Here is a 26,960-nt window from a genome sequence, read left to right on the forward strand (position 1 = left end):
AAAAAAAAAAAAACGACAAGATTAAGTCAAATATCTCTGGCCAGTCTTTTGCCTTCAATTGCAAAGAAAATCAATCTTTACAAAGCGATAAAGCCACCCAAGAGTGGCTGCAGTTGTTTCTTTTAAACGAACCAAAGAGAACAGATGGCCTCCTCTCATACTGTCATGAAGGTCAGAATTAGCCAGCCCTAAGAGTAGCAGGTTCTTGAAATGCTCAAGTGCTTGTGTCTGGTTGTTGTGACTAATCCACTCTCCAGAACATGAAAGGTCAAATGAAGAACATCCCTCCAAATACTGACACGACTCCTAGACATGGCTGATGTGTAAGACACTCACAGACATGGAGTCAACAGCTGCTCCCAAAATGCAGTGAGTCAGCCTTTCAAAAGAGCTTGTCAGCTCTCACTCTTAGAGCTTTCATACAGATTATATTTACTCCCCAATGTTTAAAAATATCCTTTTTTAAATCTTGAAAATATAGAACGCTCTCCATACAGAATTTGTCCTTTTTCTTCAGTCAGCTGCCCGAGAATGTCACATGTATTTATTTGGGAGCAAAACTTCCTAGCCCTTTCATTTACTTTCCTCTTCATGTGCTGATGGCTACATCAAAGGCAGGCCTCTGTTTCTGAAGTCATGTGCAAACGAAGAGCTTCTGATCCCTTTCACAACTTTTACCTGCAAACCGTAGTCAGCTTTCCAGAGTACCGTGAGGTTAAGTATTTTGCTCAGCAGACAGGGTACAGAACCATTGGGGAACTTGCCTTTGGTCCTACAACAGGCATGCAGGCACAAATCCCCTATCCATCCCCTACTCTAATTACAAATCTCCCTTGGATGCTGTCATTTAAATAAAAGACCTATTGGAACTGACAGGTGAAGAAAGCAGCCCAGGCATGAAATGCACGCTAAAGGATATTAATAGAAGGTTGCCAGACAAAATGGCACAAGGCATTTGATCGCCTCATCTTAGGCTTGTTGTTCATGCTCCTTTGCATCTGGCTGCGTGATTTCTGCCAGATTCTCAGCTGGAGGAGCAGGCTAGGATTTGCCTGCCTTCCCTAACCCGTGCCGGGCTCAGCTGCAATCATGCGGAGCGCTGAAAGAAATCCCTTTGAGTCGGGATTCATTCCGAACATGTAAAACCCAGACAAATGACTGCTTCTCCAAAGTGAATCCCATTTCACAGCAAGTAGGTTATTAGTGTGGAACTCCATACAAGTGGCCTGCATTCAAAAGCCCTCTGCATTATTAATAGAAGATGAGCTTTTGACATCAAAGGAGAACCATTATGTATGCTAAACGGTGGCAAAAATTGTACCCGCACTTCAAACCTTTTCAGTTCTTTGTCCCTTGTAAATCAATCAAGGTTGACAGATGCTTTAAGGAGAGTAATCTTTTCAATGATACTGTCAATGGATAACATAATGGAACATTGTCTCTGTGCTGTGTGAAGACATGGAGCTAGTCAATTATGGACAACACTTCATGCAGCCGCCAGTTTTCACTTGAAGTGCTGCTGTTGAAGTATTATAATCCCAACAAATGGCCGCAGCAGCACACAATGTAAATGAGACCTCCTGAAGCTTTGGAAAATTAATTAGTAACAACAGTAGTCCATTCCCACACTCTCAAACACCAGCCTGGTAATGTTAACGATGCACTTCCCCCTTTCCTTTGAGCAGTCAATAGGGCATATTTACATACACTATTTTTAATCTTCAACACTTCCACCCTCCCACCCACTCCTCTTTTAAATGTAGGAAGCTATGGATTCTTTTCCTCTCATTCAAGTAACAAACTTCACCCCTAATATTTCCAACCAGTCACATAACCCACATGGCTGGAGCTGAAAAAACAAGGGAGCAGAGACTTTCCCACTTGAACACAACAATAATATTCACACCTATTGCTTCACTCATCAGGCACTTTGCAGCAGTCTCCTTTTCCAATGCTTCCAATTCCCTCAGCTGCCCCAAGAAGAGTGGCTTGGATGGATGGCAGGGAAAAGCTTCCAGTCTCAAGAGACCAGTAGGGTGCAAGTTAAAACCCCACTGCACTGAGTGCCAGTAGCACCCAGGTCAAACTGTGGTGTGTTGGAAGCCAACATATATATCCAATTGCCAGCTTCTACAGAAAGGAGATTGAGAGTCAAAGGGGAGAGACTGCACTGTTTATTTAGCTATTGGCTTCTATTTCCTACATCATTTTCTCAAAGATTTTCCCTTTGTCAGCCGAGGCTTGTGCTAAGAGGAACACTTAATCTCCCACAGTAACAGAGAGAAATCCCACACTTGAGCACAAAATTTCTAAACTCTATCAATTGCAGGTTTTCATTGCTATGATCTGTGAATGCCCCCTTATCTATAATGTGTTTTTGAAACAAGCAGGTGCAGATAAGAAACTCAATCACTGAGGTCTTCTTGGACAAGAACAGGCTGTTCCTTGAACCCAATTCCCTCTTCCCCAGGCTCCAAACAGCTGAGAACAGATGCAGCTGCTGTCCCTCCTCATTTAGTGCAGATTTGGTCTTCTGCAGTCTGGACAGTTGTCTAAGAAACCTTGCAGTGGCTGACCACAGAAAGCTTCACACTACAACAGTCCCCTGAACCCCCAAAACATACAGACAATGGTTAAACAATACTGACAATGGTTAACCAATAGTATGAAGCAACAGCAGCCACATATCCTCACAGGCATTACTCAGCCAGCTGCTACTGCTGGTCACAAGAAGAAAAGGGAAATGTTTGGTCTACTTAGAGGCCTCCTTCTTGGTAATAGAAAAGAGAGAGGTAGCAATATCTTCTTCCTAGCCATAGAAAAGTCAGAGAATTATCCAAACTTTTTCCTGCTCTTGTATAAACCACAGAGTAGAGAAACAAAGAGGAATCAGGAGGTTTGAATTCCTCCTTGTGGGAATGGATCTGTCAAGAAAACCATGGTACAGCTCCATTTCTATACTCACTTCCCATTCAAACTCTACAATGCTATAGGCACAAACACAGGACAAAAAAAAAAAAAATCCTCTACCACGTCTTGATGAGAAAAGTCTAGGCTAACATTCTTACCATGATGAAATTGTCCTTTTTATTCCAATTACAGTTTCTTATATTGTGCAAACTTGTCTACTTTTGTATCTGGTTTTAGATTTTGTTTCTCTAGAGCTCAACACAGGAATTCTGCAGGGCTCCTATCCTCTTCCACGTACCACCCTAGCCACAAATTTGTTGATATGGCACTGCAGAGGAGACAGGCACCATGCCTCAGATGTCCCCATCTTTGAGAGGAAATGCAAGTTTCTCTCAATACCAGGAGGAAGACATAAGTAAAAAGGAGACAGCAGAGACTGGAAAAACATATGGTGGGTAACAAAGAGGGTTAAGAACATAACAGACATTTCCAAACATTCAGCTCTCATGCTCTTCTACGCTGGTGCAGGATTCCAAAGTCATTTTTAATTGAGTCTGTTCCCATTATATAGCTGCTAAATGTCATCCACTACCTTCCCTCCTCAAAACTCATGGCTGGAAATTCCCATTACTTTGGATAAGATGTGTTTCTGAAGAATCTTTATTCCAGTCAAAGCAAAACAGGACACCAAACATCTCTTAATTGAAAGACTGGCCACTTAGGCAAACCCAGAATCATAGAATCAGTCAGGGTTGGAAGGGACCACAGGGATCATCTAGTTCCAACCCCCTGTCATGGGCAGGGACACCTCACATCAGATCAGGCTGGCCAGAGCCTCATCCAGCCTGGCTGCAAACACCTCCAGGGATGGGGCCTCAACCACCTCCCTGCACAACCCATTCCAGGCTCTCACCACTCTCATGGGGAAGAACTTCTTCCTCACCTCCACTCTGAATCTCCCCACTTCCAGCTTTGTTCCATTCCCTCCAGTTCTGTCACTACTTGATAGCCTAAAAAGTCCCTCCTCAGCTTTCTTGGAGCCCCCTTCAGATCCTGGAAGGCCACAAGAAGGTCACCTCAGAGACCTCAGAGGTCACTTCTCTTCTCCAGACTGAACAGCCCCAACTCTTTCAGTCTGTCCTCATAGGAGAGGTGCTCCAGCCCCCTGATCATCCTGATGGCCCTTCTCTGGACACTGGAGCATGCAGATTGAAACACAGCAAGGAACAGCTGTATAGAAGTAGCTGGCACCTCCACAGGTGTGTAAACTTGGCCAGGAAAAGCAAACAAGCAGTTGCTGGCAGGTTTGGGTGTCCTGCATTCTACTCTCGAGGAAAACCGATGCACAAAAAAGGCAACGGAAAGGGCCAGGATGTCACACATGGTCATGCAAAGATGCAACACACTGGACCAGTCTCAAATATACTGACTTCTGCAGACCTACTGCAACCAAGGATCTGTTCTACTTCATATGAAACTTGCTCTAAAAATATATGCCCCTTTTCAACTCATTCATAGGAGTTTACCATTTATTTCCAATATCCAGCAGGTATTTTCATCCACGTTATAAGATGTGTATTGAGCAATCACAGATTGTCTTGCAGAACAGTCTTCCATGGTAATACCAGAGAATTCTGAAGGCATACATTGCCTCTGTCACAAGTTTCAACGGAAAATTACCTAACCTTTTCTTTCAGGTTCCTTATTTTTATGTTTTAATTTGTTACAACATTGTTTCAAGTGTCCAAGGAAAAAATTGCCAATATAATATAAAGAAGGAAATAGCAAAACTAATCCAGCTGATCAAAAGATTAAAAGATCTTCTGAGAAGAAATAAGTGTTCTAGACATTCAGAACCAAAGGTTTTCATGTAGAAGATGAAGAGTCTGCTGCTGTTCATGTGTGTAATGAAAATATGTAAGATCAGAACTTTGCATTTTTGGATAAGTATTAGAGGGAAGATAGAAAGTAATAATGATAACAGTTTTAAGTAGCCTTCTATTCATATTAAAATAAAATTCACACAATTCAATTAAGCCAGATATTTATCATTAAAAAATAAACTAGGAAAAGATCCAGAAAAATGTTGCTTACATAAGAAAAGTCTTCAGCATTCTGACAGAGTAGCTTGGGAAAAACAGCCTGACGCTGAAACCTTTCCTCATCTTCAAAGATGTTCCCATACATGAAGCCATTCATCATGGTAGAGTGGGCATGGATGTCAATGTAGAACTCCAGGTTAATCTTCTGTTGAGAGAAAACACCACCACCACCACCACATTCAGCATGAGATAAATCATAATTGCATTATGTAGGTGAAGCCACCCATAAATCCAATACTGACATAGCTGAATCCAACCATGGCACCCAACAGCTGTGAGAAAGACACAGCTTTGATGGATCCAAACATGCATGTCTCTGTGGGTGCACATGATATGCAACACAGGACCAAGACAGAGATTTCTTTACCTGTTCTGAGAAGGCTGTAACATTTATGTGGACAGGACAGTGTGCAAAATAGAGCCAAATAATTATCTTTTACTTTGACACAGGGCTTAGTGCTGCTGATAAAAAAAAATGCACCTTCCAATTCTAGAGCATGATTGTTCAGGAATAGCTTTGCTATCTCTGCATACTTCTGCATCACAGTATGCAGATGTACCCTTCTGCCAGGAAACACAGGCTTAAAATAATGTAAAAAAGACTTCAGTATTTCCTGTGCAGATTATTTTGGTTTATAAGGAGAAATATAAGGAGGAAGAAGTTCTTCCCCGTGAGAGTGGTGAGAGCCTGGAATGGGTTGTGCAGGGAGGTGGTTGAGGCCCCATCCCTGGAGGTGTTTGCAGCCAGGCTGGATGAGGCTCTGGCCAGCCTGCTGTAGTGTGAGGTGTCCCTGCCCATGGCAGGGGGGTTGGAACTGGATGATCCTTGTGGTCCCTTTCAACCCTGACTGATTCTATGATTCTAAATACCAGAAATGTTTTTTTTCTTATTCTACTTTGTAGCAATAATTCAATTGAGCAACTCCCAAAAACATGTGTCTTGAATATCTCTCCTCTTGTAGCTTCCCACATGATTCTGCATCAGCTTTAGCTTCAAAATAAAACACCATGACTCCGTAACACAGAAGTGCCTGCTCTCCCCATACATTTCTGAACTGGAAATGCGGTGTTAGAAGGCTCTGTAAGGAAATGCTACTCAAGTCTCCAGTCCAGGGACACATCTTTTTCCTTACATCACATATAAGTGATGCTACTTCTCCTCCCATCAGTGGCAGAGTAAATGTTCACCTTGATCACTATGTACAGTGACATTGACAGCACTGAGAAGGAAACATCCAGTACTAAAAAGTTCTACCAGACCGCTTGTCACTGAATTACCAGTTTCCCCAAGCTCTTGCAGTTTCTGGTCCTTTACAAATGGTTGTCTGTGACTAGACAATGACAAACCAATCTCTGTCATGTATCCACCATGGGTCCAGTAAGAACATTCTTGGTGACCAGAGGGTTCATCTCTCTCTGCCCCAAGAAGAGAAGAGCTCTGTCATAAGGAGAGGGGATTACAATGCTTAGCCCTTGTGTGAAATTCCCCCCCCCACCAACAATAACCAGGCTAGCTCAGTCTGGAAGCAAATGAAAAGCTGTATTTACAAGCAGAGTCTAAAATCTACAATGAAATGCAATGAATATGTACAAATATACAAAATTCACAACATTCACAAATATATACAATCAACAGAAAAAGCACAATCGATCTCCCTTTGCTTCCCCCCAAGGGGACCCTCCCAAAGGGGCCTCTCTCTCCCAGGAGCTTCCCCCCAGACCCCCCTGGACAGAGAAGCAGAGTTAGTTAAGCAGAAAGTTGTTAACTTAGCTGCCAAGGTCAGTGTGTTATCTTCAGCCAGAAGAGAAGAAGAAACAGCAGCCAGACAGCCCAGCAACTGCCCCCACTGCCGAACGCAGAATGTGCAGAGTGCCTACTTTGTTTTGGGTAATAGTTCTTAAACATTTCTATCTATCCAATGGAAGTGTTTAGAACAATCGTTATTTTGCTTTCTTACACCCAATAGTGACTTATTTACATTCTTTCACTTTCTCTGTTCTGAACTTTGCAAGGAAAAATTAAAAAGACAGTTTCAAACCATCACAGTCCACCCCTTCTAAACAATTCCATTGGCTGCTACTATCATCTATCTAATCTAAAATAATATCTACAACAATAGGTGAATAAAGACCATAGTCCATTCCGGCTATCTCAGATGTAGATGATTCAAAAGAGTCAAATCACAGGAAAAACAGCAAACAGCTTGTTTCCTCGCAGATGGAGCGAAGGAAGGAACAGGGACTCTCAGGTGACTCAGGGCTCTCAGGGTTCGTGCACCGTAGATCTCATGGACTCTCCTCTTGGGCGCGATGCTGTATCTGCGCAACACTCTGAATTTAACCTCTCTCAGCCAAAGTTAAATTTCTTTGTGGAACACACTGAATTTCACCATTTTCTTGCATCACCCAATAGGTGTGACCAGGACCTTCAGCAGAAACCACCCCTCGGACAGGTTTGGCCTCTCCTGAAGGAGAAAATACCCAAACAGTTTTGCCTAACAGATTCTTTCTCTGATAACAGGAACTCTATCACCTTCTTCCTTTCGCAACAAATCTGATTGGGCAGGTCCATCTCGATTCACTGAACCTCTACTATTCACCAACCAGGTTGCTTGTGCTAAATGTTTCTCCCAGTTTTTCAAAGATCCACCCCCCATGGCTTTGAGAGTGGTTTTCAGCAAACCGTTGTAGCGTTCGATCTTCCCTGCAGCTGGTGCATAGTAGGGAATGTGGAATATCCACTCGATGCCGTGCTCTTTGGCCCAGTTTTTTACAAGATTGTTCTTGAAATGAGTTCCGTTGTCTGACTCAATCCTCTCTGGAGTTCCGTGTCTCCACAGGATTTGTCTCTCCAGGCCAAGAATGGTGTTACGTGCAGTTGCATGAGGAACTGGATAAGTTTCCAGCCATCCAGTGCTTGCCTCTACCATAGTCAGCACATACTGCTTACCAGATGGAGAACGAGGTAGAGTGATGTAGTCAATCTGCCAGGCTTCACCATACTTGTACTTGGACCATCGGTCACCATACCACAAGGGCTTGATCCTCTTTGCCTGCTTAATAGCAGCACAAATGTCACAGTCATGGATGACTTGTGTGATAGCATCCATGGAAATGTCAATGGATCTGTCACGAGCCCATCGGTAGGTTGCATCTCTGCCTTGATGTCCTGACGAGTCATGGGCCCACCGAGCTAAGAACAGCTCACCTCGGTGTTTCCAGTCAAGATCAGGATCAGGATCAGAGTTTGTGTCCACCTGGGAAACTCTTGCAGCTAGATCTGCCTGATGGTTGTGTTGTTGTTCTTCAGTAGCTTTGCTCTTAGGAATGTGAGCATCGATGTGTCTCACTTTCACTGGGATTCTGTCGATGCGAGCAGCAATGTCTTGCCACAGATCTGCAGCCCAGATTGGCTTTCCTTTCCTCTGCCAGCCATTCTTCTTCCAGTCTTTCAGCCAACCCCACAAGGCATTGGCTACCATCCATGAGTCGGTGTAGAGATAAAGCTTTGGCTATCTCTCACGTTCAGCTACATTAAGAGCTAGCTGGAGAGCTTTTACCTCTGCGAATTGACTGGATTCTCCTTCTCCATCTCTCGCTTCTGCAACTCTGCGCGTTGGGCTCCACACTGCAGATTTCCATCTCCGCTTGTTCCCAACAAGACGACAGGAACCGTCTGTGAACAAAGCGTATCTCTTGTCATCATCAGACAGATCACTGTAAGGAGGAGCTTCCTCAGCACGAGTTACTGTCTCCTCTGGAGGTTTAGCACAGCTTGTGCCTTCTGGCCAGTTTGTGATCACCTCCACCAAACCAGGCCTTTCGAGATTTCCCATTCGAGCTCGCTGTGTTATCAGAGCCATCCACTTAGACCAGGTAGCATCTGTTGCATGATGTGGTGAAGAACCTTTGCCTTTGAACATCCAATTCAGAACTGGCAATCTAGGAGCTAGAAGAAGTTGTGACTCAGTTCCAATCACTTCAGAAGCAGCTTTCACTCCTTCATAAGCAGCTAAAATCTCTTTCTCTGTTGGAGTGTAGTTTGCCTCTGAGCCTCTGTAGCCACGACCCCAGAAACCAAGAGGACGTCCTCGTGTCTCCCCTGGAGCTCTTTGCCATAAGCACCAGGTTGGACCATTGTCACTCGCGGCCGTGTACAGAATGTTCTTAATGTCTGGACCAGTTCGGACAGGTCCCAGACCCATCGCTTGGACTACCTCTCGCTTGATCTGGTCAAAGGCTGCTTGTTGCTCAGGACCCCATTGGAAACTGTTTCTCTTTCGAGTCACATCATAGAGAGGTTTCACAATCTGACTGTATCCAGGAATGTGCAGTCTCCAAAATCCCACTATGCCTAAGAAACGCAGAGTTTCTTTCTTGTTGATGGGATTTGCCATGGTGGAGACTCTGTTTATCACATCCATTGGGATGTGACGGCGACCATCTTGCCACCGCACTCCCAGAAACTGGATTTCTCTGGCAGGTCCTTTCACCTTGTCTCGCTTGATAGCGAAACCAGCTTGCAAGAGAATGTCAATGATTTTGTTACCTTTCTCGAAGACTTCTTCAGCAGTCTCACCCCAGACGATGATGTCATCGATGAACTGAATGTGTTCTGGAGCTCCACCTTTCTCCAAAGCATCATGGATCACTGCATGGCAGATGGTTGAACTGTGAATCCACCCCTGGGGCAAACGATTGAATGTGTACTGAATGCCTCTCCAGGTGAAAGCAAACTGAGGCCTGCATTCCTCTGCTATGGGAATAGAGAAGAAAGCATTAGCAATGTCTATGGTAGCATACCATTTGGCCTGCTTGGATTCCAGCTCATATTGGAGTTCCATCATGTCTGGTACAGCTGCACTCATGGGTGGAGTTACTTCATTCAAGGCACGGAAATCAACTGTCAGACGCCACTCTCCATTCTGCTTTCTCACAGGCCAGATTGGACTGTTGAAAGGTGAATGAGTTTTGCTGATGACCTTCTGACTCTCCAACTGACGAATCAAGTTTTGAATGGGCACCAAAGAGTCACGGTTGGTTCTGTATTGTCTGTGATGCACAGTTTGAGAAGCAACCGGCAGCTTTACATCCTCTATCTCATGTTGTCCCACAACTGCAGATTCATCTGAAAGCTCAGGTCTAATAGACAACTTCAATTTTCCTCCATCAATTTCTACAGTTGCTATTCCAAAAGCCCATTTGTAACCCTTAGGGTCTTTAAAACGCCCTTCTCTCAGAAAGTCAATTCCCAAAATACAAGGTGCATTAGGACCTGTTACAATAGTATGTTTCTTCCACTGCTTCCCAGTTAAACTTATATCAACCTCTATCTTAAACAACTCTTGAGATCCACCAGTGACTCCCTGAATAGTTATAGATTCTCCCCCTTGATAATTTGATGGTATTATGGTGCACTGAGCTCCTGTGTCAACCAAGGCCCTGTACTTCTGAAATTTTGAAGTGCCAGGCCACTGGATGTACACATCCCAATAGATTCTGTTATCTCCATTATCCCTTACCTCCCCCTGGCGGAAGGCAGGGCACCCCTAATGGTGGGGATTACCTCCACATGTACAGCTGGCACAATGTCCAGCACCAGAATTAGGATCACTGTTGGAGCTATCAGAGTTGTTCTGGGAAACTGAGGAAGCGACAGCTACCCTCCTGGTATTGCTACCTCGGGATCTGCCCCTCTGCAGCTCCCGTAACCTCTTGAAAAGATCAGAAGTTGGTTGACCATCCCATCTGTTCATGTTCTCACCAAACTGATCACGCAGAGTTATCCAGATACTGCCACGTGATTGCCTCTGCTGTCTGTTTTGGTTTGACCTATTCTGGAATGGCCTTCTTGGAGCACGTCTGTTCCAAGGACCCTCTGTAGTTGTAAGAGGAGTAACAAACTCATATGTGTCTGCTAGCACATCCATAGTTGAGTTACCATAGCTTCTTAGCCCAATAAGACCACAACAGAATTCACCAACATTCAGTAACTTGTTCTTAACCCAAAGAAACGACTTATATGCCACATATCTCACAATCTTGTCTATCATGCAAGAAATGGCCCATCTGTAGACAATTGCACCGATAATAGATGAAATAGAATGACTCAGAATCCAAAACAGCTTCATTTTGCTTCCTAATCTGAGCAGAAATAAATCAAACAAGCAATCGAGCCCCACGTTGGGCGCCAAAAATAAAAAGTGTGTCGGTGTGAGCTGAAATTCCCCCCCCCACCAACAATAACCAGGCTAGCTCAGTCTGGAAGCAAATGAAAAGCTGTATTTACAAGCAGAGTCTAAAATCTACAATGAAATGCAATGAATATGTACAAATATACAAAATTCACAACATTCACAAATATATACAATCAACAGAAAAAGCACAATCGATCTCCCTTTGCTTCCCCCCAAGGGTACCCTCCCAAAGGGGCCTCTCTCTCCCAGGAGCTTCCCCCCAGACCCCCCTGGACAGAGAAGCAGAGTTAGTTAAGCAGAAAGTTGTTAACTTAGCTGCCAAGGTCAGTGTGTTATCTTCAGCCAGAAGAGAAGAAGAAACAGCAGCCAGACAGCCCAGCAACTGCCCCCACTGCCGAACGCAGAATGTGCAGAGTGCCTACTTTGTTTTGGGTAATAGTTCTTAAACATTTCTATCTACCCAATGGAAGTGTTTAGAACAATCGTTATTTTGCTTTCTTACACCCAATAGTGACTTATTTACATTCTTTCACTTTCTCTGTTCTGAACTTTGCAAGGAAAAATTAAAAGGACAGTTTCAAACCATCACAGCCCTGCACCTCTCCTTGGGAAACAGGGAACCTGACAACTAAAATGCAACACATAGCTCTGCAGCCACGTCTCATCTGCACACAAAGCTTGCTGAGGCTACTGGAGAATACCAAGCTACAAGGCAGTCCAATGTAATACACACAGTTTCTATTATGTAGTTCATGTGACAGCAGTGTCAGCTCTTCTAGAGAGTCTCTGCTGGGGAGAGAACATCATTTGGTATGTGAAACTGATATGATACACATTTACTTTCCCCTGGCAGAAAACCAATGTACGATACACAGCGACTGTTCAGTTTAATTAAACAGTCTTAAGAGAATAATACCTTAGTATCTTATTAAGCCTCTCATATGTTAAAATGCTAGCTAATGCAATATCAATTTCTGACCATGCTTCATTGGAAAAGGAGCATTTGATTGTATTTGACTCTAATACAATAAATTGTTTGCTCCTGCCAAAACATTATGCTGTGCTATAGAGGACCAACACTGCAATAAAGCACACATCTGCTATTCAGAAATATATCACTGAGGAGAAAGATTAGCATTGACAGGATGAAATACCACATAGGATTTTCTGCCTCTCCAAACATACAGAAATTAAAACCAAGATTGAGTAATATTTTTTTTTCCATAAGATAATTTCCCCATCAGAAAGAGAATTTGACGAGATCAGATGTACGCTGGCATATCACCATAAAACAGAACATGTTGTAGAGTCTCAAAACAGTGATTTGATGATGAAGTGAGGAGATAATCTAGTTAAATTGGATATTTGTAGAGCATGAACGTCCTTCACATAGAAGTCAGTGACCTAAGTCATACGTACTTTAGAACAACTAGACAGAATTGTTTATAGAGAAGTACTAAGCAATATGAAGTAATGGAGAAGCAGAGTGAGGTAGGTAACAGCAGACCACCATCATTAGTGACAATTAACTGGGCTGGCACACACACTATGATTTAGGCTGTATCACACCACACTTACTCATCCATACTTCCAAAATGATTTCCAAAAGAGGATGTCTGCCAGCAGGGAAACAGAGGCACAGATTACTAAAACAACTTTTCAGAGTCTATCCAGCAAGAAAGTCACTTGCAGAACACAGATGACCTCAGCCTTAGCTTAGCATTGATCATCTGGTCTAACACAGTATCTCTAGAGAGTATTTTCTGAATTCTCCTAGGATTCTTGCTAAAAAATTGCTGCTAAAAGCGTTCCAGAGAATTTTAGAGAATCTCTGAAGATCTTTCTTGATCATTGAACCCATTTGCAAATAGTTACAATGGTTATTTGTGATGGAACAGTGCCCTTCCACGTTGTTTATTTGGAAGCCATGACATTCAACAGATAGTTCATCACTCAGAGAAGTGTTTAAAAACATTTATCCAGTCAATTATTGCAACGTATTTCAACAGTGATTTTCTAAGTCATCCCACGTTAAGTATTTAACTGTGTTTTTTTCTGGCCTTTGTTCCTTCCTTTCCTACTGAACATATAGAAAACTCTATTTCACACATTCCTACACACTAAATATAGTCCAAATCTGAAACTGTCCATCTTATTTAGTAAATTGATAAACTTTCCTAGAGTAATTGCCAATTAGATATACTACTCCCAGGCTGCTGTATGTGAACAGTGTTTTGCATTTCTTCTCACCACATTCATTGTTTTGTCCAAGGGAAACATCCTGAATATTTTCCATCACAGAACAAAACAATTCAGTGTATTGTTAATATAACATATGAGTTTCTAATGAACAATTCTCTTTATTCACAGACACAAATATATTATGGCCTTAAAATGGATGATAATAACCTAGTCACTGGGATATTAAACTCAGAATTCGCCCCAAGTAGCAGACAATATGTTTGCAGGCAAGTTTCTCAGAACAGTAAAGATATGTTCATGAACAATAATGGTATTTCTCCTCTCTCTTTAGTGTCATACATATTCGTAGATCCTTCATGTGTAGAAACTGTTTCATCCACTGCCACACTAAAAATTTAAGTTAGGGAAGAAGGTTTCATATTTCAGTTGAGGTTCTTTGGAAGATTTTGACATAATCACTGATCTCCTGCAATTTAGGAAGGCTTGCAGAATTAACATTTTATTAAATATATCATGTCATCTACAGGTGGGAATTTTAGAAAAATCAGCAGAGAGCTGACCTGGAATTGTTTCTCTTTGAGGCAGGGAGAATTTTAATGGGAGAATGACATTAATAAATGGATGTGTGCAGTTATGTAAGCACATGAAAACACACTTAAATCAGTCCTGTCTGCTGTGAAGCCACAGGGGTAGCTGTCAGTATCTACACAGCAGAACCCACCCCAGTTATAGCTTCTAATGCAGTAGCATCTACAAGTAAGAATGAGAATAAATGTGGAGATGGCTCAAAGTTTCATAGTCACATTTGCTTCAGCCTTTAAGCAGAAAGTAATGAATAACCAGGCTCAAACATCTCTGGATGCTACAGCTGCTTACAAGTTCCATCCTACACTACGATATCAAACTTATCATTTTCCACTTCAGAGGTGGAATGTAAAATGATTCTGATGCCTTGTAAAAATCATCATGCAGTTTAATTCTCTCAAGTGTCTTTGTCCTTATGAGCAGCAGCAGCAGCAGAGATTTTCTCTCTCAAACTCCCTTTCTTAAGTAAAGCTACAATTACCCAGCTGACCCAGCTTATAAAATTGGAGAAAACAAAGGCAAAGTTGGTCTTTCTTTTCTCTGTGTATCAAAACAGAAATCACTCACTAAACTGACAGAGAAAATAACTGAACTCCACTTCCTATAAAACAGGAGTTAGCATTTTTTTTCCTTGAAGGGAATGGTCTTTGTTTCTTCTTGCAACTTAGCACAGAAAACCAAAACAACAACAAACAAACAAAAAACAACAAAAAGAACCACAAAAACCCTCCAACCCCAAACAGAATAAACAAAGCAGCAAATGAATTTCTTCTCTAAAGCTCATTTGAATCCCTACTTCTGTGAGACATTTTCCACTGTTCTCCTGAGCCAGTCTAAAATTGCTGGCAGCTTCAAAAATATATGTATAAATTAGGGAGGGAGGAAGGTGAAAGAAATATTGGATAAAGAATAAAGGTTCATGTACATTGTCAAGATATTAAATAGTCAAAGTAGCACAGAAGGTGGAAAATGGTTCACAATGCCATGTAATGTTTTGAGAAAATATATTCTCACTTGCCTGAATTTTTCTTTCATAATCTGAATGCCTTTGGAAGGCCAGTAATTAAAGAGGAAGAAAGAAGAATGATGTTAACAGCTGGTAGTGATGTGACCAAAGTTAGATTTTTACACAGTGCAATTATGATTCTTAAGGAAAAAGAGTTGGGTTTTTTTTTTAATAAATAAATAAACAAAAATCAATAAGTGCTGCAATAAAAGAATAAATGTGCACTGAGCCCAGAACATGAGCCACTAGAGAGACAAGTGATGCAGGAAGAAGCCAGCTCTGTCCACCAGCTGTCACTTCAATATGGATTTTATTAATTCTTGGGCATAGCAATCGGTTTAGCGAGAGAGTGTCCAAAAGCCTTCTTCACTCCAATATGTCATACAGGGTATAGGATAAACTTACTGCAATGTTTTACACGAGCCACTAAAACCATGAGTTGTCATTAACAGTAAGGAACATAACAGTCTCCAGGCAGACTTTGTGCTCTTTACTGCTAAAACAACAGTTTGGAGCAAATGGATGTACAACAGTTGGCACAGCATAAGGAGTTTTCCACTTTTTGTTCAGAAAAGACTCAGAAATCCCCAGAAGACTGGCTTGCTCAGATTTAGAATCTCTCAAAAGAAAATTCTGCACAGGTCTCAGATATGTCAGTTTTGACATACACACCATATCCCATGCTTAGTTATCGGGGCAGTGTCTGCTTTGGTTCCACCACAAAACACAAGCACAACGTGTCACTAGGCAATATAGAGGAAAGCTGAGCATTCAGCAGTGTACATTCAACTTCCATCAGTCTTGGTCCTTTCAGCTCCAAGGAACTCTGCACAACACCTTGAATCATTCTTTAAGATTGTACAACAGCTTATCTCCTTCTGACTATACAAGGAAATATGAGATGGAATTCAAACTGTCTGGATAAGATTCACATTATCAAGCTCCCCCTGAAATACCCAGAGTTGGATGCCTGGTAATGTGAGTTGTTCCCAAATAACTTTTTTTTTACATTTTCTTCCTCCAAAATTTGAAAGGGATAGCATAAACCCTCAAATAATCCCCCAACCCCCACCAAAAAATCAAATCAAAACCAAAAACCAAAAACCATACAAAAAGTCCAAACCCAAACAAAGAAACAAAAAAACCCCAAACTGAAACCACAACATATCCACAAAAATGCAAACAAAAAAACCCAAATAAAAAACCTCCCACCAAGTAAAAAAAAAAAAACAAAACAAACAAAAAAAACCCCACAAAAAACAACAAAACAAGAAAACAAAGCAACAAAGCCTTAACCTCTCCCCCCAAAATCCCCCCAGAATTCAAGTACTTCCAAGAACATTCTCCTCTGCAATTCTCTGTAACCTCTGACAAGTCAGTCTTACAATGTCATCTCTAGTTTTGCAGATGATGCAAGCCACATCTTATTACAAGCATTATTTTAGAAGTATGCCACTATGCCTTTGTAACCATAGGGATAATATCTTTCTCCTTCCATTCATCATCTCACGGGTCACCTCCTCCATTCACCTTTGTAAACACCATGGCAACAACAGCAATTATTTACATAAGAAATTAATAGTAGAAAATTGGTTTCCTTTTGTTAAAAACCTCCTAAAGGTTAAAAAGCTTCTAAAGGTTAAAAAGATTAAAAATGAGTTTCCTCATCCTGTTTCCAGAGAAAGGAAAATGCCAGTTTAGAACTGCTCTTATTCTTACTGATACAAAAGCCAATTTCTCCTTATTCCTGTAGACACCTTTACACCATCTAACAATGTCTTTTAAGTGTCCCTGCAGATCAGCTTGCAAACACTGATGTACCAGCAACTCCATATGACCTTCTATCAATTGTTCATAACATTGTACATGTTTCCTCAGATTATTTCAATGATGTTCCAAGAGCTGTTGTCTTTCAGAATGAACCACTGCAACCCAGTTACCATTCAAAAGCAATTTTTCACCTGTTTACACAACACGTTCTCAGCCTAAATAATGATACCTGATAATGGTAGGTATTATGTGACATGACTCTTTAGAGCCTCAAAGAAGGTAAAGAGGAGACTTGTTGGTCCCATGAATTTATACAGCAAAAGGATGGCATGCCCATCCACACTGTTTGCATGCCTGTTTTAAAAAGTAAGGGATGCTTTTATCCATGGAAGAACATGGGACCCCTTTCAAGGAGCTTGAACCCAGCTCTGGTTTGCCTGCCCATCAGCAGCCCTGAATGCAGCTAAAGTCATGCTTTTGGCCTTAGAGTGGGAGGTCAGCAATATGCATATTCTGACCCTAGTTCTTTATCTGCTTACTTCTCTCACCTGCCAGTGCAGATAACAACATCTCCTGAGGATTAGCTGACTTCTGTAAAGCACTTGGAAGATACAAAGCATCACAGTGCGTACAAGTTCAGTATTAATTCATCTGCCAGGCTGATTCACTCTTTGACCCCTCTGCAAGAGACATCCAGTTAGTGTCAGCTCTGGCAGGTTTTTGCAATTCAGGCACCTGTCCACCAGCTACTGGAATGAAGCCAACAATTCACACAGGACACAGAAGAGCCGTCAGATGGTAGTAACATTTGGCCATGACAGGCCTGAATTGGATTTGAAAGGGTGACCTGGAGGTGAAAGGCTCTATCAAGAAGTCACTTCTGTTCAAATGCAGATTTAATTAGAGAGGGGGCAAAGAGACAATGCTGAGACCCAGATCAACTTAAGACAAGACTTTTGGGTCAGCTGCAGGGACAATTCTTGTATAATTTTTTTACCCTAAATGAATAGGAAGCAGGAAAAACACTCTTCTGGATTTTGGGTTGACCCCAGAAAGGGGAAGTCTGAACAAGGACAGTCATTGTTCTGATTTACCCTTTCTCTCTCCCTCAGTTAGGAGGAAACATGCACACACAGACAGCAACGTGGGGTTTGTGTGCTTTACAAGCTCTGAAGTTTTCAGTTGTTGGAATCATTAATTATTGGGATTGAACTGTCTCTTGGGACATTAGGTCACCCTAAACTTTGCTGATCTCACATGGCTCTGCCTATCTCAGGCCTCACTTGCACATCCCCCCTATATGCTTTGCAGAATGAGCTCTGTAAATCCTGCATTCCCCACTTGTCTGCTACTGAACAGTATTTGCACTACAGAGAGAGGGCTTTTCAGAGAAGAGGGAGATCTGTGGCAAAGAATCAGCAGCTTTTTGAGAGAAGAGAGTGGACAACTACTCAAAAAAGGGGGAAGAAAATGGGAAAGGAAGAGGGAAAGGAATGGGGAAGGGGAGCAGGAAAGTGGGGGAGAAGGAAATGGGAAAGAGCGGGACAGGAAGAGAGGAAGAAGGGAAAAAAACTGAGACAGCAATTTTTTCTTATTCTGATAAATGAAACAAGAAAATTGGGTTACAAAACAGAAATATCTAAGTGATTGGATAATTCAGTTTGTCTCTGGACTGATTCTGAAAGTTTCCTCAGCTGTAATGTTCCCAGTGTCTGTATTGAGGGTGTTAGTAGCCCTTGGTATGTTCCGTAGCCACTCGCTTGCTGTGTAACCACACATAAGCCATTTAACATCTTCAAGCATCATTAGCCACTGCTTGTACACCTGCAACTATATTAAGCTCACAATTTCCAATTCATTATTTACTTCATAGCAGTATTAATACTTCTCTGTTTTACCAATAACTTTTAGTTATCCCTCTGCAGAACCTGCTGACCAAAGCACACAGTCTTTACTTTGCAAGTAGATAAAGAATGCCCAGAGACATTGCTTGACTCTCCTCCAGTTAGAAAGGCAAAGAGGTAGAATCAAAAACAATGGCTAGGAGTTAAAATTCCCCGTTTCCTAATTTCCTAGGAACTATTTCAGTTGGACAAATCGCACATAGTCAAATTAAACTCTGTAGCAACCAGTTTCTCTAGTCTCCCAAATAATATATGGCATTATTCACTGTTTCTTACTAAGTAAGTGACAGCTGGCAGAATATAAAGTCATCAGTCAGAACACCCAAGGCAAACAAAATACTTTTTAAATTAGCATATACTTAAATTATCATAGTGCAGAACTCACTGCCACCAGCTTTTGGCTAAAACACAGATGAGCACAAAGATCTATTAGATAAATTCAAATAAAAATGTTTCATTATTGTGTTACTCACAAAGCAGTGGACACAGTTTCTTGAACAAAAAATAGCCAAATTACACATTGCCAGAAGTTTTGCTCTCTTCTTAGTCTATTTGCAATAGACTGCATTGGCTACTGTGCCAAACAGACCCTTGGGTTTGGTGCAGCATCACTGTTCTTATTTTTCAATTACACCCCAATTTATGTTGCAGAATTAGACTTTTTGTAATTAAGGTGTTGATTGGTGAAGAAAATTATGGATATTTCTACAGTTTAAACAGTCTACTTTAGAAAGATTAGACAACTTACTCCAAGGGACATCCTTCTCTATACAAAGCTTTCAGATCCAGAAGCCCCTAACCCAATGATAATGACAAGCTGGACATCAAAGGTAAAAGGTCATTTTACACATATCAAACTTGTTATACAGGCCCCTGAATGTCTTTTTCCACCTACTAAAAATATACCTAGAATATCTGATTAGTTGGACCTGTAAGAGGACTAGTAGTGGTTGTTCTTATTTCACATACCTCCATGTGGAGTGAGAAAGAAAGAAGCAAACCTGCCAAGTCAGGTGGAAGAAAACACTAAATGAGTCATTGAAGGGTTATGTGGACATCTACTTCCTTGGGAAGACAGAAAGACTGTGGATGGACATTATGCACATGCTTTGCTAGGCACTGACACATCTGAAAAGCAAACTAACTCTTTCTCTTCATATTCCTAGCACAGTCTTGCCACAAGCAGAAGTTATCCATGGTCATTATTCTGTTCTTTTGCAAGTTGCATCTTTCTTTTCCTTCCTCACACTCAGTGCAGGCAACAAGCACATCCAAATAAGAGATAAAAGTGAAAGCTGATAAACAGGAACACAGGACACTGAAAGAGATTAGGGACTATACATTAGACATAGCTACTGAGGGGAGGGACAGCATGCTAACAAATGAAAAACAAACAAAAAGAATTAACTCTGATATTCTCTTGTTGATCCAAGATTGATCCACAAGTGGAAGAATAAGTTTTCATGGGTTTGACCTACACAGACAGTTCAGCACAGCATTTTGCACTGAACTGTAGAATGTTTTCTCTGTGCTTTACATCTAGCAGTATTTATTATCTGTACAGTGCTATAAAAGCTAGAATGTAAGGGTCGTTTTGGAAGGATCTGCTTTTACAATTGAAAGCACAACACATCGTGCCTTTTGCAAGGCACTTATCGGCAGCAGTTGTATCCGAAACTTTTTTCCTCCGATATTCCCCTACCCACACTGGCCATTAGGTAAAAATATTGCTGCAGGCAGTATTACCTTCTGTTCTGCCTGTCAGACCAAACAGCAGGGCAGCTAACTCTGCCTATAAGTAAAGTCACAAGATCTCAAACACAACATGTTCCCTGGGAGAACATATTTGGGACCACTATTTTCTCGACCATTTCCTACAAAAAGAATTTTCAGGTCTTGCAGAACAACAGAGACTTAGTGCAGTGCTATAAGAAATAAGCAGAGAGTGACAATCTGAAGAGAATTCACCAGGTCATAGCTAAACAAAGGTATAGTAGGACTCTGAAGGATATTTCCCACCCTAGACAACAGCAGGTGACCCACACTGCTAATGGTTGACTTCAACATTTAGACAGTTTTTGTCTGCTTTTATTTCTCTGTGTATACGTATACCTTTATGTCTGTGTATGAAGATGCATCTTTAAATACAAAGAAATATTTTAAACTTTATTTCATCCTTCTCTGTAACTGTTAGAGCTGTCTAAAATGGACACCAGAACAATTTCCTCAGAACTGTAGGTATATCAGATCAATATCTGATCTTTGCTCTCCTAAACTCTGCATCAGCACTGATGATCCACAGGTTGAGTCACCAAACGCTGAAGTGACTAACCTGTTTGAGGATACACATTACTGACTGCTTTAGGAAGCTACTCATGATTGATTGATTTAACCCTGGTAGGCAGTTAAGCACCCCCTGCCTCCCCACACCAGCCACTCAACTCCTCCACAAGCCATCTACATGCAACAGCACCATAGTGAAAATTCTCTGGATGCAGAAAGTGAACGCGCGGAACCTCGGCAGACAGCTCATGGGCAACCCAAATTTTTGAACTCACTGCTTCTTTACAGTTTCCCTGGCTTTTTCTTCCCCTCCACACTCCCACACATTGCACTGGCAGTTGAAGGAAGTCCGAAAATACACTCTAATAAAGCTCCCAGCTTTCCCAACCACTTCCCTTTAACTTTAGATTTCTCTGAAGGGAAGAGGTTTCTGCTATCTCTGGTGGTTGGAACCTGATCCTGTCATCATTAGCTTTTCTCAGAGGCTCTTCATTTCTTGAATGTTGGTCTGTAATAAGAGGCAGGAAGGATAGTCATTTTTATAGCCACTACCTGCCAACAGATTTCAATTCTTTATCCCTTCAGAAATCCCACATCTGTCCATGACTCCAGGCACTAGTGGAAAAAGCTCTGCATTAGTTATTTTTATTATCAACATAAAAATCTTTCAATTTATTTATTTGTTAAGAAAAAAAAAAAAGAGCTATCTACAAAACTCAGTTCGTTTTGTCCTTAGGCAGACATTTCAAGCTGTCTGCCAACTTCTTTTCATCATAAAAAAGCAAAAGCAAAAAAAAAAGTCTTTATTACACACAACATAACAAAATATGATGAGATACATTTACCCAGCCAAGACATGCACTGTCCATTTATCAGGCAAGAATTCTGTGACTGAAAGTGTAAACATCTGATAAAGATGAAGGCCTTAATTTCTGAAACCTGGCCACTGATGGGTCTTGGCTACAGCACTAAACCCCAAAAACACATCCCATCCCTGCAGGCAATTGAGTCCACACCATACAGCAGAGCAGGGACAAATGCTGAACTCATTCTGATTCACCTCCAGAGAGGTAGACGGCAGAGACCTCCTAGTTCAGAGTAAGGAGGGACTGCTTTGGGGAGTCAAGTGCTTGTCTCTGTGTGGTGCGCTGTGCCAAATAACTCCTTCAGCAGGGAAGGGTGAAGCTTGCACTCTGTGGTTGTCATTGGGGAGATACCACCACACCATCAAACACTGCCCCCTCAGAGCTACCAGCCAGACCTCTTTGAAATAAGACACTTTCAGGATGGATCTATGCTTTTGATTCATAACTCTGTAGTATTGTGAAGACGAAAAATACATCCCAAACCGCTTCAGCTCCTTGCCCAAATTGCTTCTTGGACTCTACTGTGAGGACACAGTAGGTGACAAGAATTGTACCTTCTGCCCAGAATCTTGTAGCCTATTTTATAGTGAGTGTAGCCTCTGAAAAGCAGGAAGGATATGGAGCACCAGCCAGAATATGTCAGAGCTGCTGCCTGCACTCTTTCTAGGCTAGTGACTGGCATGTTAAACCCAAACAACACATCTTAGACTGACACAAGATGAAACACATTAGGCAGATGGCATGTTTTCTCTGCACAAGAGTATTTCCTCCTAACGATCTCCTGTCCTTGTTTTTGCATCAAAATTAGTTTTGAAGTAAAAAGAAACCAAAAAATACGTAACATGATGAGAGCAAAGATTACTACGTGGAAAATAAAGCAAGAGAGGGGTTTTGTTCTTTCAATTCCATGGTTTATATATATATATATGCTGTTTATAAAAACACCCTGCTTTGTCAGACCTGAAAAGTCAAAATTTACATTTAAATGGAGGTATTTAGGAATTTCCCCCCCCCCCCCCCCTCATCTCTCAAATGCAGAGTACAAAAGACTAAAAACTCTCAATTTTCCTAAATGGAAGGATAACAGGTGAGGATTGCATTCTGGGAGCTATTCATTTAGTGAACAATGTTCAACTCAGCAATGACCAAAACCCAGCTGATCAAGGGGAAAAGAGCACTGGCTATTAGGTCTGTCAGGGATTTGCTCAACAGCTGAGACCAGGAGAAGCTGTGATCTCATTGTGCCCCATTCCCACAAAGGAAATTATGCCAAATACAGCTCCCTGAGGGCAACACCTATGTTTCCAGATACACAGTGGATCACTATCCAACTGAAAATCACTGCAATTTTCAGTGCTATAACAGCCCTGGTTTCATTGCTGGAACTACTGCAGATGTTTAGAGTGTGAGGTGGTCTGCTGGTAAAGGAAAATGAGAAGACTTAAAAGAAGTCCATAATTACACAGCATTGAAGCCATTGTAAAAGAAGGGAAGTGGATGCAAATGCTGTGATGACCCCTTAGGTTTGCCTCAATTACCTTTTTTTTCACCACCCCCCTCCTTTTTTTTTTTTTCTTACTTTCTTCCTGGCAAAGAAAATGAGCACTGATCTGACTGGGGACTCTATCAAACAAGTACACTTGCAAGCAACATGCTCAGAGAATGTCACCCTAGTTCATGGAAAGGCATAGCAATATTTTTAACCACTTTGCCTCACTGGAGCACACTAGGAGTAACAGATGATGCACTGCAGTCACTCCTTCAGACCTGGGCTGGACTGTCTCTGTCTGGCTTTTTCTGACATAGAGCTGATCCATACTATTAAATGGACACAATTAAAAAGTAACCCCATATTTTTTAAAACAAGGGTTAACCACAGATCCAGCCAGCACTTTGCAGAGTTTTATGTTGACTGCTTTTTACTTTCTTTCATGTGTTACACTGAGTAAAACCCATACAAAAAAGTGCCCAGCCCTCTCTCCCCAGTAAAACAGTCTGGCTGTATTTCAAAAGCAAATAGTAATAAATGTTTGGAAAAGGAACATACACAAAATGAAAATGCCTGGGAGGTAAAAACAATATCTCTATGTACCCAGCACTAAGAAATGACTGACTCACTCTTTTTAAAGTTGTGAACAGACAGTGTTTTGTTTCTAGTCTCCTAGGACTAGAAGCCATCCCAATCACTACATGACTGCCAGAAAGTATATTCTAACATTCACCTATCATCACATTGATCCCTCTGTCTTTTGTGAGTTCTGCTTTTTCCACCCTAACAGCAAAAGCTATTTCTACAGTAAGTTTTTCCAGTACTCCCCAATTTAAATGCATTACCTGAATTTATCAATTCCCCCTGCTGCCAACCTTTTCATTCGGAAAGCTTTACAGCCCCCTTAGAACTGACCCATTGTCTTCACATGAATATTCCTAGCCAAAGGACAGCCTCAGAAACTTCATCACAGACATTACACAGAATCAACCAGGTTGGAAAAGACCTCAGAGATCATCAAGTCCACCTATCACCTAATACCTAACACCACACAATTAAACCATGGCTCCAAGAGCCACATCCAATCTTCTTTTGAACACCTCCAGGGACGGTGACTCCACCACCTCCCCAGGTAGCCCATTCCACTGGCCAATTACTTTCTGTGAAGAGATTTCTCCTCACCTCGAGCATAAACTTCCTGTGGCTCAGCTTGAGACTGTGCCCTCTCCAGTTCTCCCACAAGTGGGTCACCATTCATTGCCAGGACCATGTGATGCCATAAGCTGGCACAGTTTGCTGGGAGTTGATGTCACGAGTTAGGAAATCAATTCAGCTTGGCAAAAAAACCCTAAATATTTTTATTTTTTTTTTTTCCCAGACCAATCAGCTGCTTGAGATGCTCATATATTGCCCCCCTTACCAAAGAATCGATTGTATGATTCACACAGGATTATGCAGGGATGGGGATGGAGGAAAGGAAAAATAAAAACTGTAGTATCTTAAGCAAAGAATTCTGAATTTAAGACTTATCCTGAGACAAAGTGTTTTAACTGAGGCAGCAGGACAGCCATAACAACATGTGAAAAGCCTGTATCTCAGCTTTCTCCTCAAGCAGGAGCATCTGCTTGCATCTGGAGCATGCAGACTTGAGTATTATCCATTTGGTAGAATTCAAGATGGCCTGAGGAGTCTGCTCAAGAAATAGATGATCAGTGCCTCCCTTCCCAAACTCACATCTCTACAGCTGTGTCCACCCCTGTGGGCCAGCTTTGTTCTGTGATACTTTCTATAGGACTCTACCACTCTCCAGTCACAGATCTAGCACGTGAAACCAAGGTGGTGGTTTCTTCCCATGCTCCATTGGGACAACACCCAGGCATATGAGCAGAGACTCCAGGAGAACCACCAGTCTGGGTAAGGCACAGCCTGCACAGAGGTTTTGTTTCTAACACCTGCAGTGCCATGGTTTTATTTGTTTCCATCCTTAAAATCACAGCTTTTCAAATCCATCCACTTCCCTGCAATCTTCAAAAGCAAACAAGGTCTGTTGACACGATGTGGCAGGTTTCCCAGAACCACTGTCCCTTCAATTTTATGGATGAGCTCAAGACTTCCAGATATGCTGTCTTTCAAGACAGGCTAGTAATTAAAGCCTACCTGGTCCTTTACTGCACAAGTGAAGTATAACACCAAGATAATGTTGAGAAAAGTATGCCGTTACTACAGCTGCTGTAACAAATGCTTTAGCACACTGTGAGGATGCTGTTCATGGAGGTTTTTGCTTCAGATTACTTCCAAAGTGATATCAGCTTGGTTTAATGCTCAGCTCTCCCAAAATTCCACCAAGAAAACATCACAGGGCCCTGTGAAGCATTCCTAATTGTTAGCAGCTCTTACCATGACATGTTCTAACAACACTACGCACAGGATGGTTTATTTGTACGTATTTCTTGGGGCACTCATGCCCATGGTGTCCAAATCTGACATCTGCTAATTCCACACAAGTGAACTCAGCTGGACAAGAGGATATAAAGCAATATAAAATGTCAGATTTCCTGCTATACAGATTAAGCCAGGCATGTAATCAGGCACTCTTTATGATGGGCATATCATGGGTAAGCAGTGATGACAGAGTTTATCAGATACAAAAATCCACTAATATGTATGCCTGGTTCTCTCTCTCTAAGAGTTTTTCAATCAGTGGTCCCAAACTTAGGCACATGGTTATCACAGCTGGTGGAATCATTAAACCTTCTAGGTTACCTTCAAGCTCCAACAAGGTTTCACATGCCCTTGAATCAACCTTGGATCTTACACAAGGGAATAACAATGCAATAGATTAAAACAGGCAGTGCAAAATGGTGCTAACAAGTAAGCATGGGGACAGAAGAGGGCCAATGGAAATCTCACAATAAAGCTAAGATACTGTCCCCTCCTTCTGCTTATCCAAACACAACAATGCAGCTGGACTCAGCAGGTTGCCATGTTCCTCCAAGTATTGGCAACCAATCCCCAAGGGCCAGGCATCAACTAAAAGTGAACTACATTTCATGCTGAACATGTAACTTCTCTGGAACAGCTTCTCTGTTGGCACTCCACCACCCTGGTCTAAAGAAACATCTTCTGAGGTGGCTGGATGGTCACTGGGCTCTGCAGTAGAGATCCCCCTATAAATTCAGCTACTCTGCTTCTAGATACTAGCAGCAAACTATGTGGCATTTCTGAGTTACCCAAGACAGTTTTCTTGACCTTGAACTAGATATTTCTGCATTTTTTTTGTTTGTCCCAACAAATATTACCAGTATATTCTTTCCAACAGCCAAGATGTGGGAAGAGAGATGTTTTTGGAAACATTTTTCAAAGAAAAATAATCTTGACACACAACTGCAGTCAAGTGCCTCACAGCAACTGGTCTACCTAAAAGATACATAGTCCTTAGCATGGTCTCAATCTTTTAGTGTGGGGCTCCATGCTGTTACATCCACAAATTTCCCTATATAGGAGAGATGATATCTTTATATAACTTCTCCTCCTCCCCTTCCCCAGAATAAACCTACAAACCAACTTCATGTAGAGCCATTTGACAGGACTATAATCTTAAACTGCAGATAGGAGGCAGAGACACAAAGCTAAGGAGCAGCAAAGA

The 26,960-nt window shown here is 41.7% G+C and overlaps 1 protein-coding gene across 1 annotated transcript in view; it reads right to left on the minus strand.

Annotated features, from left to right (window-relative positions):
* Positions 1-26,960, minus strand: part of AGBL4 (AGBL carboxypeptidase 4) — a gene marked incomplete at its 5' end in the record, with an annotated part of 965,543 nt that overhangs the window by 89,374 nt on the left and 849,209 nt on the right. Inside the window, one exon of the mRNA XM_054384552.1 lies at positions 5,005-5,157. Coding sequence (XP_054240527.1) covers positions 5,005-5,157 — 153 coding nt within the window. The remainder of the gene's footprint in view (positions 1-5,004; positions 5,158-26,960) is intronic.

Source organism: Indicator indicator, chromosome 10 (assembly GCF_027791375.1).
Source record: "Indicator indicator isolate 239-I01 chromosome 10, UM_Iind_1.1, whole genome shotgun sequence".
NCBI lineage: Eukaryota > Metazoa > Chordata > Aves > Piciformes > Indicatoridae > Indicator > Indicator indicator.